Below are 14,989 nucleotides of genomic sequence, written 5' to 3' on the forward strand. Positions count from 1 at the left end.
AAAATGTCTTCGGTCCCGGGATCAAAACCCGCCACTGCTTAAATTTTGATTAATAATCAGCACTGGCGGACGAAGACTTCTGACATAAGAAGTCACCCTCATTCCGCCAACAGCCTTGTCAAAGAGGGAGAAGAGCGGACAGAGGTTCAGGGCACACACTTGTCCTAGGTGTGGGAAACTGCCCCAAAAGGTGGAAGGATCAGCAATGATCAACGGCATGAGGATGCAGAAGGCAATGGGAACCACTGCATTAAAGACACGTAATGTGTATCCACAGGACATGTGGCCTGTAACTGAAAAAGTGTCATGATGATCTCTATATTGCCAAAAGACTTTGGAATAGTTCCCCATTAAGATCTCCTAGAGGGGACTGCCAAGGGGGAGGTGACCGCGAGAGAAAGATTCAATAATCAACGAAAGGATAACGTTCTACGAGTTGGGGTGTAGAATGTCAGAAGCTTGAACGTGATAAGGAAACTAGAAAATCTGAAAAGGGAAGTGCAGAGGCTCAATATAGATATAGTAGGGGGTCAGTGAAGTGAAACGGAAAGAAGACAAGGGTTTTTGGTCACATGAGCATAGGGTAATGTCAACAGCAGCCGAAAATTGTACAATGGGAGTACGATTCATTACGAACAGGAAGGTAGGGCAAAGAAAGTGTTACTGTGAACTGTTCTTATCAGAACCGACAACAAACCAATACCGACGACGATAGTTCAGATGTACACGTTGAAGTTGCAAGCTGAAGATGAAGAAATAGAGAAAGTGTAGGAGAATATATATATATATAGGGTAATATAATACATAAAGGGAGATGAAACTAATAGTCATGGAGCCTGGAATGCATTTGTAGAGGAAGGAGTAGAAGAAAAGGTTACAGGAGAATATGGGCTTGGGACAAGGAATGAGAGAGGAGAAAGACTAATTGGGTTCTGTAATAAATTTCAGCTAGTAAAAGAGAATACGCTGTTCAAGAATTACAAGAAGAGGAGGTGCACTTGGAAAAGGCTGAGTAATATGGGAAGATTTCAGTTAGATTACATCATGAACAGACAGAGATCTGATATCATTTACTGGATTGTAAGGTGTACCATGGGTAACAGAAGATATACTTCAGTTGATTGATGAAAGGAGGAAGCATAAAAATTTTCCAGGAAACTCAGGAATACAGAAATACAAGTTGCTGAGGAATCAGATAAATAGGAAGTACAGGAAGCTAAGATGAAATGGCTGCATAAAAAATATGAAGAAATCAAAAAAGAAATTATGTTGGAAGGACAGACTCACTGTACAGGAAAATCAGAACAACATTCAGTGACATTAAAAGCAAAGATGGTAACATGAAGAGTGCAATGGGAATTCCAGTGTTAAATACAGAGGACATAACAGATAGGTTGAAAGAATACACTGAAAGCCTCTACGAGGAGGAAGATTTGTTTGATATGATAGAATAAGAAACAGGAGTCGATTTAGAAGAGGTTGGGAATTCACTATCATGATCAAAATTTAAAAGAGCTTTGGAGGACTTAAGGCCAAATAAGGCAGAAGGGATAAGATAACATTCCATCAGAATTTTTAGTATCACAAGACTGGCAACATACCACATGACTTTTGGAGAAATATCATCCACACTATTCCAAAGATTGCAAGAGCTGACAAGTGCAAGAATTATCGCACAACCAGTTAACAGCTCATGCATCCAAGTTGCTGACAAGAATAATATGCAGAAGAATGGAAAAGAAAATTGAGGATGTGCTGGATGATAAGTTTGGCTTTAGAAAAGGTAAAGGCACCAGAGAGGCAATTCTAATAATGCAGTTGATAATGTAAGCAAGACTAAAGAAAAATCAAGACATGTTCACAGGATTTGTCGACCCGGAAAAGCATTAGACACTGAAAAATGGTGCAAATGTTTGAAATTATGATAAAAATTTGGGTAAGCTATAGGGAGAGACAGGTAATACACAATATGAACAAGAGGCAAGTGGGAATAATAAGAATGGAGCACCAAGAATTAAGTGCTCAGATTAAAAAAGGTTCAATCTGTTCATTGAAGAACCAATGATTGAGGAGGGGGGGGGGGGGGGGGGGCCAATCCGGAGTGGAATTAAAATTCAAAGTGAAAGGATCTCAATGACACAATTCACTGATGATAATATTGTTATCCTGAGCGAAAATGAAGAAGAATTACATTATTTGCTGAATGGGATAAACAATCTAATGAGTACGGATTGAGATTAAATTGATGGAAGACAAAAGTAATGATAAGTAGCAGAAATGAGAACAGCGAAAAACTTAACATAAATGATGTTTGGTTTGTGAGGCACTCAACTGCGCGGTCATCAGCACGCGTACAAAGTCCCAATTTTTTCACAGTCCAATTGAGCCACTGTCACAAATGATGATGATGCCAGTCCCCAGGCAGAGAAAAATCCCCACCTGGCCAGGAATCGAACCCGGGACCCTGTGATAACTTCAAGATTGATGGTCACGAAGTAGTTGAAGTTAAGGAATTCTACTAAATAGGCAGCAAAGTAACCAATGATGGCTGGAGCAAGGAGGACATCAAAGGCAGACCAGCACTGGCAAAAAGGGTATTCCTCACCAAAAGTAGTCAACTAGTATCAAACAAGCCTTATTTTGAGGAAGAAATTTCTGAGAATGTACATTTGGAGCACAGCATTGTATGGTAGTGAAACATGGACTGTGGGAAAACCGGAACAGAAGATAATCGAAGCACTTAAGATGTGGTGCTACAGACACGTGTTCAAAATTAGGGGCCTGATAAGATAAGGAATGAGGAGGTTCACGCAGAATTGCAGGGGAAAGGAATATGTGGAAAACAATGACAAGGAGATGGGACAAGACGATAGGACATCTGTTAAGACATCATCAGGAAATGACTTCCATGGTACTAGAGGGAGCTGTACACCGCAGAAACTGTTGAGGAACGCAGAGATTGGAATACACGAAGCAAATAATTAAGGTCGTAGGTTGCAAGTACTCTACTCAGAGAGAGAGAGAGAGAGAGAGAGAGAGAGAGAGAGAGAGAGAGAGAGATATCATCATTACTCATTTCTTGAAGCTCTTATCTCTTCCAGGTGAACGATTTCATCAGCCGGTTGACCTGATATGGTATTATTAATTCTAGCTGCAGATTTTAGACGGTAAAAGAGGTATTAGCAGGACTAAGGATGGCAATAAAGGCAGCAGCAGGAGGGAGGAAGGAAACTGCAGTGTAGACAATAATGATGATGACAACACTAACAGCAATGAGAAAAGTGAAATTACCTGCAATATCCTAAATATATCACATTCTCTATACACATAAAAGAGTATTAAGTGCTGCATCTACTGCAGAACTCTAGACAGCAATACATGTAATATTAATCTGAGATATCCATGTGTTGTACAAACCTGAAAATATTTTCTCTGTTGCAGGTCATTCTTGTATTTGTCACGAAATTCCAAGTGTATATCATTTAGAAATTTGTCTACATATGACAACTGTAGAATTTTTTGGTAAGCGACAACGAAGAGCAATTCAAATTCATTGTCTAATTTATATTTTAATGTGACAGTATTATGGTCAAAGCTATTACTCCCTGTCCTTTCCTGAAAAAGAAAATAAAAGCTATATTAATACTTAAAACCCAGATGTGCACAACCTCTGTACCTCAAGCTATCAACATTCTAAAGTAAAACGTCTGACGAACACTCTTGCAAGTCGTATTAAACTCAGCTGATATACCAGACAAACATATTCTATCATTTTACTTAAATGGAAATTTTCAGCTTCACGAGCGAAGCGCGTATATCGTTTACTTTTGTCTCATCTGATAAACATGTAGTCTATTAATATTAACCTTAGGCCTACACAAATGACAGTCTGTTGCAAGATACGAAATGTCGGCTAATAACTGCGACGAAAAAACACGCGAAAACAAAGTAATCAACAGTAACACGAATGTTGCTCCTTAAGTGCCTGCTGTAACATCATAACAACAGCGGTTTTAAAAACTGCTAAAACGCAATAGGAATAATACGCTGAACACCCTCGAGCCAAAATGCGTGTGTTTGACTTTTAGTTTTGACAGCACTGCGCTTACCTAAGGTTAGTTAGCAACAATTTTTAATTGCTTTAGTTACATATACAAATACACACAAGTAGAAAAGTCACGCTGTACGAAACATGTATACAAATTTTGGCTACTTACCTGCAACACGACGCTTCGTATAAGCGCATTTACAGACGGTGTAAAAATCTGACTCGTACTTTGAAAATACCAAAGTACGATACCCCCCTTACTGAATATTGTAAACAGATCCAACATTTTACGCTCTACTGAGACCCTAAAACGCTGCGTTAACAGCTGTTATATATTTATGTCTTTGGCACACGTCAACTTGTTTCGGAACCGGAAATGACACTGTATGTTGTGTGAGCCTTCATATTGTCTATGCTTCATATTCGCCGCCCCACCTGCTCTATTATCTTTGACGCAATTGGTAGAGAATTATTACGTGAAGTAGCACGTGCAGAGGAATACGGAATCTTTCTTTCAATAACAAGAAAGTGCAATGACTAAAGATGAAATCAGCGACATGAATTTGTAGATAGCTTCATAAAGATACCCCAAAAAACATCTGTTTTGTAGAGCCAGTAACATAAGTTACTTAAATCACGTAATGAACTAACATGTGTCGCACAATAAATTAAACAATATGACACCACGTTGAGGTTGGGGCTGTATTACTGCAATGAACGAGATAATACAATATTAAACACAGTGTTTGTGTTTTCCAAAGAGCTGTTTTCAAGTTCAGACGCTGTTAGACGATCATTCCACTTGGGACCTGTGGAATGGTACATTAGCTTATTTGTTTTAGTTTAAATATTTGTCATGTATTGTTGTTTTTCTGACATGTTCCACATCCTGGAGGACCTCCTCACTACGGATCAATTGGAATGAAAGTAAATCTAATCTAATCTAATCTAATCTTGATGTGAGTGGTTATTTCAGTGGTGTTTGTTGGACGGGAAAAGTACAATGTAGGTGAAACTCCAATCTTATTTGAACAGAGTTCTACGCATTTTTAACCTGATTTTCCCCTAAAAGAAAGGTGAAACAGGGCACAGGCAAGAATAAGGTTGGATACGGCCTGAGATAAAGTATCTTGCACTAGGAGGAGAAAGAGATGGCTTTGGGGAGAACTCACTTTCGTGGTGAATAAAGGAACAGTTTTGGCTCATAACCTAAATACCTTCTAACCATAATGTTTGCATTTGACTTATAACTTCGACACCACTAAGCTTACTTAAGGTTTTATACTTGATACTAATAAATACTTATTACATGTTACGGCTTTTTTCAAAGAGATACTGAATTGATACATGTCTGGCACAGCATGGTACAAGTTTGATTAGCATATATTGTGGATTTTGATTTTAGTGTTCCTGTGGAAAGCTGTAGTAAAGTATTGTCTAATTCCCAGTCTGTTTTTAAAACAGTGAAACACATGCATTAACCAAAAAAAGTTGAACATGCACAGAACTCAAAAGATAAAATGTGCCAAGAATAAGAAAACAATTTGGAACACTTTTAAACAAGAAACTAGCAATAATATAGGAGTAAATGTAACAAACTAGCAACTCCCAAAATAGACACGAGATGGGGAAGTGTGGCTGACAGCTCGGAGGGAGGCAGCTGGTGTACAGGATGAGAATTCGACAAATAAGCACCGGAACTGGTGAGTTTGCTCACTGTACGATGATGATGGTGTGGTGGAGAGGATTGGGAGGAGTTGACAGAACAGAGGAAGGGGAGACTGTGGGAAAGAGGATGTGGGTACAGCACGATTGGAGTTAAGGTCCTGGGGCAGGGCGTTAGCAGAGATTGAGGCCCTGAGAATTATGTGAATGAAGGATGAGTTGCAAGGACAACTTCTATCTACACAAATAAGAGTCACTGGTGTTGACAGAAGGATCCATATGTTACAGATTGCAAAGAAGCAATTGAAATAGAACATGCGGTCGGCAGCATATTCCACCACTGGGCAATTAACTCGCCTCCTGACCACAGTTTAGCATTGGTCATTCATCCACGTGGACAGAAAGTTGGCAGTTGTGCCCACATACACTGAGGTGACAAAAAGTCGTGGGTTGCCTCCTAATATCGTCTCGGGCCTCCTTTTGCCTGGCGTAGCATGGACTCGACAAGTTTGTGTAAATCTCCTGCAGAAATACTGAGTCATGCTGTCCATGATTACAGAAGTGTTGCAGGGCACGATAACGTGTATGAACTGACCTCTCAATTATGTCTCATAAATGTTTTATGGGTTTCATGCAAACACTGGATGGCTGAATCATTCGCTTGAACTGTCCAGAATGTTCTTTAAACCAATCATACAAAGTGCATGAATGACTGCAAATGGCCTCCAAGTATATGAACAGTGAATGATTGGTTCAGTTTGGCCAGGGACCCAGTCCATTCCATGTAAACACAGCCTATACCATTATGGAGCCATCACCAGCTTGCACAGTGCCTTGTTAACAACTTGAGTCCATGGCTTTGTGGGGTCTGCACCACTCTCTAACTCTACCATCAGCTCTTACTACCCGAAATTGGGACTCATCTAACCAAATCATGATTTACCAGTCGTCTAGGGACCAACTGATATGGTCACAAGCCCGGGAGAGGACTGCAGCCAATGTCATGCTGTTAGCAAAGTGTCGGTCATCTACTTCCGTAGCGCATTAACACCAAAAATTGCTGCATTGGCCTAACGGATACATTCATCACACATCCCACATTGATTTCTATGGTTATTTCATACAGTGTTGCTTCTTTATTAGCACTAACAATTATAAGCAAATGCAGTTGCCCTTGTGTTGCCACTGTGTTGTCCGTGATTGGAGGCAAAGCCCAAAATTTGGTATTCTTGACACACTATTGACACTGAGGATCTCAGAATACTGAATTCTGAAAGAAAATGTTCATACAGAACTGCCAAAATTTAAACAAGTTCTCAAAGATTACCTGACAGAGAAATCTTATTATACTGTGGATGAATACCCGAAAGAAAATGTATACCATCACTAAACATATTATGTCTAGAAGTAGTTCAATTGATTTTATTGTGCATTTGGGCATTAGCACACTTTTTGTAACAACAGATTGGCTGTACATGTATTTACTCTTGTAGGCCTAATATCTGATTTAACCTTGTGCTCTTATCTTTAACCTTTATTTGAAACTCCTTTTTCTGTCAAATGGTAGTAATGTTATCTAGCTGACATTGTATCTGTTACTGTATTTATAGTATGTCTTACTTAAACTATGTACAATTTGCCATTGAAATGCCCTTGTATTTATTGTAAGTTTAAATTGAAACCTGTACAATTTGACACGTTCCATATCCTTGTGATTGACTCACTAACTGGATCTACGGAACAAGAAATAAATAAAAATAAGAATTCCCTAACGATTTCCGAAATGGAATGTCCCATACTTCTAGCTCCAACTATCATTCCACATTCAAAGTCTGTTAATTCCCATTGTGTGGCCATAATCACATTGGAAACCTTTTAAATCAATCACAAATGACAGCTCTGCCAATGCACAGCCATTTTATAACTTGTATATGTGATACTACTGCCAGCTGTATATGTGCATGTCGCTATCCCATGACTTATCACCTCAGTATAAAGTGCTGTGCAGGAATTGGAGCAGAGTTGGTAAACGCCATGGTTACTTTCATAGGTGCCCCTCCCTCAGATGGATAGGATAAGCCTGTGATGAGATTGTAGTAAGATGTGCTGAGGGTGTGAATCGGACAGGTAACTAATACTGTTCTGTGTAAAGTTACATAAATGCCTAATAGAATTTAACTCACTCCACATTCCTGCAGGCTCTCCTTTGTGACGAGATGTACACAAACCAATTTTTGAATTAATGAATGCCTCCTCAAGGATTTCATCATGATGGGTCTGAAAAAGACATTGTAAGTAAGCCAGTCTTTGACAATATCATAGGAATCCTCACCTCAAGATAGCATTTTCTATCAGTGAATAAAATAATATAATAAACTGTCCAGGGAAACGAAAAAGATCACTAAATACATCTGTTTAAAAAGGCAGCTAATTCATTCTTTATACATCTTGTTGCATTTCAAGATGTTATCAGGGTTTATTCCTTTCACAAGGAAATCATGTGTCAAGATGTAAAGTTTCCAGAATGAGATTTTCACTCTGCAGCGGAGTGTGCGCTGATATGAAACTTCCTGGCAGATTAAAACTGTGTGCCCGACCGAGACTCGAACTCGGGACCTTTGCCTTTCACGGGCAAGTGCTCTACCATCTGAGCTACCGAAGCACGACTCACGCCCGGTACTCACAGCTTTACTTCTGCCAGTCTTCGAGTCTCGGTCGGGCACACAGTTTTAATCTGCCAGGAAGTTTCATATCAGCGCACACTCCGCTGCAGAGTGAAAATCTCATTCTGGAAACATCCCTCAGGCTGTGGCTAAGCCATGTCTCCGCTATATCCTTTCTTTCAGGAGTGCTAGTTCTGCAAGGTTCGCAGGAGAGCTTCTGTAAAGTTTGGAAGGTAGGAGACGAGATACTGGCAGAAGTAAAGCTGTGAGTACCGGGCGTGAGTCGTGCTTCGGTAGCTCAGATGGTAGAGCACTTGCCCGCGAAAGGCAAAGGTCCCGAGTTCAAGTCTCGGTCGGGCGCACAGTTTTAATCTGCCAGGAAGTTTCAAGATGTAAAGTGCTTGATAGTAATTTCTTATAATTCTCCAGAGTTTAAGATCTCTCTCATCATAAGGGGGTGCTGAGTCAGTTTTTTAGGTGGACTGAGGAGTGAATGTGAGCGAGCATGGAGTCAGCTTTCTCCACAGATTGGAGTTTGTGTGAGAGGCACTTTCAGAGTACAGGAGCCACCAAATGGTATCCTTAGTGTGTGCAGTGATGAAGAACGGAACTATGTTTCATATTACGAGTTATTTGAAATGAATTGTACATAAATCAAACAATATTGCACAGTAGTGACCAACCAAATGACGCAGTGCAGCTGTTATGGCACTGACCTCATGTTTGGAAGGAGCGAATCTGCTCTGTCCAGCCATACTCATTAAGGTTTTCTGTACTTTTCCTAAATCCTTCAGCAATGCCACTTCTGACCACCTACCCTGTCTTCATAAAGTCAGCCGGCCGGTGTGGCTGAGCGGTTCTAGGCATAAAGTCATACAAACATATTATGTGTATGTATATTTTGTGGATCAGTTTTGGGTGAAAAAATGTGGAATTTGTTGGGGGACATTGTGGGATTTTACCGCTTCATCCCATAGAGTTTCACGATGTTCCGATAGGTGGTGGCACTATATGTAACCTTCAAACTGGCGTTTGTAATGGAGGTGTGTTCTAAGTAGACAGATGTCATTGAGTCTTTTGGCAGAAAACCAGGTATTCTTAAGCACTTGCAGAATCTCTACAGTGAACAACAGCATGGTGAGTTATTGGGTGAGGTGTCTGTCACCACTGCAAGATAGTGCAAACCTGTCCGATCTCCCATGTGCCGGCCGGCTGCACACAGCTCTGACTCCTGCAACGTTGGAACATGCAGACACTCTCATTCGAGGTGATCAACAGACTGCAATCAAACAGCTTGCTACTCAACTGGATATCTCTGTTGGTAGTGCTGACACCTGGCCACCAGTAGGGGTACTCAAATGTGTATGCCCCTGAGTTCCTTGCTGCCTAACAGAAGACCATAAAGAGCTTTTATCTCTTTGGCCAACGGAGGATGCACTTTTTGAGAAGCAGTATAAGGAAGATGGAGAGGTTACCGATGCAGCAAGATGTGTGCTTCAACGTCAACCAGTAGAGTGGTATCGTGTGGGCACATAGGCCTACCCAGTAAGATGGTGTAAGACCGTCACACTCAATGAAGATTACATTCAAAAATAGGGTTTTGTAGCCAGAAGAGTGGGGAATAATATGGTGTAAAGAGTCCTGGGTATAACCAACCTGCTTCCAGAAAAAAAAGTGTTGCATTACATATTGAACACCTCTCATATCATGACGACAAATCCTATTTCATTGTGAGATGGTCTGTGGATGGATGGATGGATGAATGAATAAATAAATACTTCAAGATTTGCTTCTTGACTCAATTTGTTTTGTTTTCACTTCCAGTAGCCCTGTCTCATCCTTTTCCCTTAAAAAGTGTTCTGTAAGAACTTTATTCAATTGGGTTAGTGCTATACGTTTTGATTCAGTACGTAATGAAACACATTTTTTTTTCTGAAAGCAGCTTTGTTTTATTCAGAATTTCAGTTCACCATATTATTCCCCACTCTTTTAGCTACATAACCCCATACATCTTCCACGTACTGCTCCCCGTTGACTTGGTCACAGATTAAAACAGTGATCCAGGAAGTGTAGAATGAATTAATTTTTTTTCCGCCACTGATCAAAAAACTTATGATCTTTGGCTTACTGGTTTCAGTGGGCAATGATCATCTTCCAATCTGTTTTATAACTTACTGTAAATTAATAAAGCCATAGTGGCAGCATATGTATTTTCTGTTGATACCATTATAGCTTTATTATTTTAGAGCAGGATATAAAACAGATCTGAAAATGGTCAGCCCTCACTGACACTGGTAATCTAAAGACCGAAAATTCCGCATTTTTTCAGCTGAAATTGGCTGAGGAAAAATTGTGTTTCATTACTTATTGATTGCCCCTCGTACAACAGACAAGAAATAATAACTTCGTGCCTTGCGTATTTTGAGAGTATGATCCCATTTCAGTAAATTGGTAAATGAATTTTCTGTTGCTTCCTGGAGATTGTCTTCACTGTACCGCATAATGTTTTTATTTTATTCTGGAATTTGTGCATCATAAAGTTTTCTTCATCTCTCTAAAAATATTTCTTAAAACACTAACAATACTTTAATGAGCAACTGCAGGTGACTCCTGCTAGTGCTGCAAGTTTTGAAACAATTTCTGTTTTCCGTTATGCAAAATTCTTATGCCTTTTGTTACACACACTCGTTGCTTGTTATTGCTGTGATTGTATAAGCTGTTCTGATAAGCTTTATGGAAAATACTTATTATTCTATTTTTTCATACTACTGGTTGGATAACCAAAATTCAGTGATCAAAAATACCTATGTTTTACTTGGAACTGCTATTTACTGTAATTATAGATCATACTATATGTCATGTGTGAAAGCCCACTGCATTATTTAAGCATTATTCTCCAGAAACTAACCACTTATTTACAAAGTTAGACTGAAAAATACACTGTAGTTTGTATCATTTTTAGGAAATAACTATCCATTATTCATTCACTTTTTTGTTGATGATGATTCTCATTTTCTGAATAGCCAAAATATTGGTATATTCCACCAACAGAAATTTCACTTGACAAAACTAATAAATTATCTTTCCTCTTCCACAATACAGATTGGCCCTTTTCATTCTTGGAACTGAGTGACCTGCTCTTTCTTTTTAACACATACATGACTCCTCATTCACCCTGGATGGAGCAGCCAGACTGCTGTTCTTAACAAATTTTTAAAAAATCATAGGTTTGTAACCATGATTTAAAATAAATTTGCATGACAGTTTATCTGTTCTTAAAAATCTTATTATGAAATATTAAAATTAGCAGATATACAAAATGTTTTACTGGATCATATTTTTATTCTAAAACAAATTTGTACACTCCATTTTTACACATAATTTACCTGGGTGTTGTATGTTTTTGAAACACTCAGGCATTCAAAGAGCTACATTACAATTTAGACACCACCAGGACATTTCCTTTTGACAGGCTTTCCCCTTCTAGCTCTTTCTGACATCAGAACACACTCTGCAGATGTAATTTTCTTTTTCACTAGGTGATATCTTTTCAGTAAAATGTCTCCCATTAAGTCTACTCGATCCAAGAAGTGGAGAAAGACTCACACACCATATGCTTAACACACTGCTACTGCCTGAGTCCTACTTCATTTGCATCCACAGTGTGTTAACTTTCCCCCACACTACCTCCCACCCACCACAGAGGACAAAATTAGTAGTTCCGTAAGCTATATAATGTTACCCTTTGACATTCATTTGTGTGTATTTGTGGCAGAATTACACATTTCATCTCCTGAAGTAAGCAATGGCCACAATTTATTAAAACACTAGCATAGTCAAACACATTTTGTCCTGCATACCATAACAAAAGATCAACACATTTCAGTGCATCGCTGTGCATGATAATGGGTTCCTAGGTCCCTCACCTCTGTTCTCTTCTTCCACTGAGCAAATATTTTCAGTGTGACTGCACTGCTTAGTTCTTCCAGCAGTAAAATGCAAGTCACATGCCTTATAGCGTATTATAAGTGCCCAGAAGACATGATCAAATGACAATGTAACTTCATACACATATGCACCATCTGTGGGTGTCAGCAGGTGTCTAAATGATTAGAGTTGCAATTCTTTGTGACAGGTTGAACAACCATCAGAAAACATTAATGTTGTTTGTATTTAGTTTTGTTACCAGGCTTGTAGAGTATAAGACGTGTAATCAAAAAGTACCGGGAACTTTTTAATTTCACAGGCTTTATATGTCCAAGTTTCAATTTATTTTTTTATTTTGTTGTTGCACATATTCCTGATTTACGTTTGGATTTTCAGCTGTTTTGAACAGTTAGTTTATTGTTGAAACTCGAAGGAGTTATAAGTGTTTTCAAGGGCTTGTGGAATTTTTACTTTAGAAAAAGATGGATCAAAGAATTTGCATTAAATTGTGCTTGAAAAATGGAATAAAGCTCAACAGCACATTATAAATGTTGGCCGTGGGTTTTGATAAAGACACTGAAGATTATGATCACCCTGGGTGCCCTAGCACATCTATTACTGACAACACTGGGGAAGAAGTAAAGAAAATGGTTCTGGAATATCACCAAATCACCATCAGAGAGCATACTGATGATGTTGACATATCATTTGGCTCATTTTAAGCAATTCTTTGGACGTTTTAGGCCTGAAACGTATAACAGCAAAGTTTGTTCTGACTTTGCAGAATTTCAACCAGAAACAACATAGCACAGACATCGTTCAGGAATTTCTGAACGAAGTTGACAATTATCCAGAACTCCTAAAGAATGTTGTAACGTATGAAAAAAACATGGGTATATGGATATCACAAACTCCATGTCCTTTCATACCAATGGAAACTACCTGATGAGCCAAGACCGAAAAAAATTCGACAAGGTCCATCACATGTAAAGGTTCTTCTCACTGTTTTCTTCGATTACAATGGGATACTGCATCGTGAGTTCCTGCCTTATTATCTTGTAGTCAATATGGAATACTACCTAGCAGTTATGCACTGCTTTTTTTAAACAATCCAAAGAAAATGACTGGAATTGTGGCAAAACCTCTCATGGAAAGTGTCACAATAATGCTCCCACTCTCACCTAATGCCTGGCCACGATTATTTGGCAGAAAGCAAAACAATTACATTGCCACAGCTACCATATTCACAGAATATGGACCCCTGCAACTTTTTTCTATTCCCAAAGCTGAGGGAAACCATGAAAGGATGTCATTTTGCCACCACTAATGATATAAAAACAAAATCGCTGAAGTCTCTATAACAAAAAGTGAACTCCAGAAGTGCTTCCAAGATTGTAAAAAATGCTAGCAAAAGTGTATTATATCTAAGGGGGATTACTTTGAGGGAAACAAAGGTGATGTTGAGTAAATAAAGACTGACAACTTGTCTGTTGGCTTCTGTCTCGGGTTCTTTGACCGACACTTGTTTGATTATTTTTCTGACGTCTTCAGCTTCATCCTCCATTGCTGACAGTGGACTGAAGTCAAGCTCGCAGCGGCAGATTGTGTGTACCTGGGGCACCAATGTCCAAGGGCTTTTCCATGGTCATTTCCAGTGCGGTTCTCCTCTTGCTACCTGCAATGGTCATTTGCTGCAGTGTGGGAGTCCAGGATCAGTTCACCTTGAGGCTTTTTTCCTTCTTGTTTAAGCTATTCTCATGTTTGTGTGTATGTATAGCTCCTCTGAACAAGTGGGTGTGATAGCTCTTCTCTACAGCCAGAGCTTCTGTGTCGGTGAATTTTACAGTTGTCGGCCTCACACAACGTGTGCTCTGCCATGACTGATTTCTCCACCTGGCCCAACCTGCAGTCTGATACTGGTGTTGACTGATTGTCCAGTCATTCCACATAAACTTTTCTGCATGTGCATTGCATGTGGTATATTCCCAACATTCTAAATGGGTCCCTATCAATTTTTGCTGATCTGAGACACTCTTTGATCTTCTTCATTAGTTTATAAATAGTCTCTATGCTGTATATGCATATTATACAACTGATAATGTCCATTACTCTGGGAATGTACGGCAGAGAGGCCAACCTAACAAGAAATGTCTTGTACACACTATGTGAGGCTGACAACTCAGTAAAATTTGCCGACATGGAAGTTCTGGCTGTAGAGAAGAGCTATCACTCCTGCTTGTTCAGAGAAGATATAGAAATACCAAGAGTAGCTTCAACAAGAGAGAAGAAAGCCTCAAGGTGAACAGATCCTGGCTTTCCATGCTCCTGTGCTGCAGAAAATGACCGTTGCAGGTAGCACAAGGAGAATCACTCTGGACATGACCACAGAAAAGCCCTTGGACGTTGGTGCACCATGCACATATAATCTATTGGCACGAGCTTGACTCCAGTCCACCACCAGCAATAGACGGTGAAGCTTTGACAATGCCAGCCACTTGTGATAGTGAAACATCAGAAAAATCATCAAATAAATGTCAACCGAAGAACCCGAGACAGAAGCCGACAGACAGTTTGTCGACAAGTGGCCACAAATGTCTTAACAATTTTGTAAATAAAGATTCTTTAAGAAGCACAAAAAATCTCATTACTTTTTCATCATACCTCGTGTAACAGGCATGAACAGTGT

The 14,989-nt window shown here is 39.4% G+C and overlaps 1 protein-coding gene across 2 annotated transcripts in view; it reads right to left on the reverse strand.

The window, feature by feature from the left end:
• LOC124550947 (signal recognition particle receptor subunit alpha homolog) overlaps positions 1-4,423 on the reverse strand; it is a 75,327-nt gene extending 70,904 nt beyond the window's left edge. For both annotated transcript variants that reach the window (XM_047125759.1, XM_047125758.1), the window contains exons 1-2: positions 4,218-4,423; positions 3,418-3,615 (exon numbers count right to left, since the gene is read on the reverse strand). In XM_047125759.1, coding sequence (XP_046981715.1) covers positions 3,418-3,615; positions 4,218-4,334 — 315 coding nt within the window. In that variant the 5' untranslated portion in view covers positions 4,335-4,423. The remainder of the gene's footprint in view (positions 1-3,417; positions 3,616-4,217) is intronic.
• Positions 4,424-14,989: the final 10,566 nt, after the last annotated feature.

The sequence above is a fragment of the Schistocerca americana genome, chromosome 9, assembly GCF_021461395.2.
Source record: "Schistocerca americana isolate TAMUIC-IGC-003095 chromosome 9, iqSchAmer2.1, whole genome shotgun sequence".
Taxonomy (NCBI): Eukaryota; Metazoa; Arthropoda; class Insecta; order Orthoptera; family Acrididae; genus Schistocerca; species Schistocerca americana.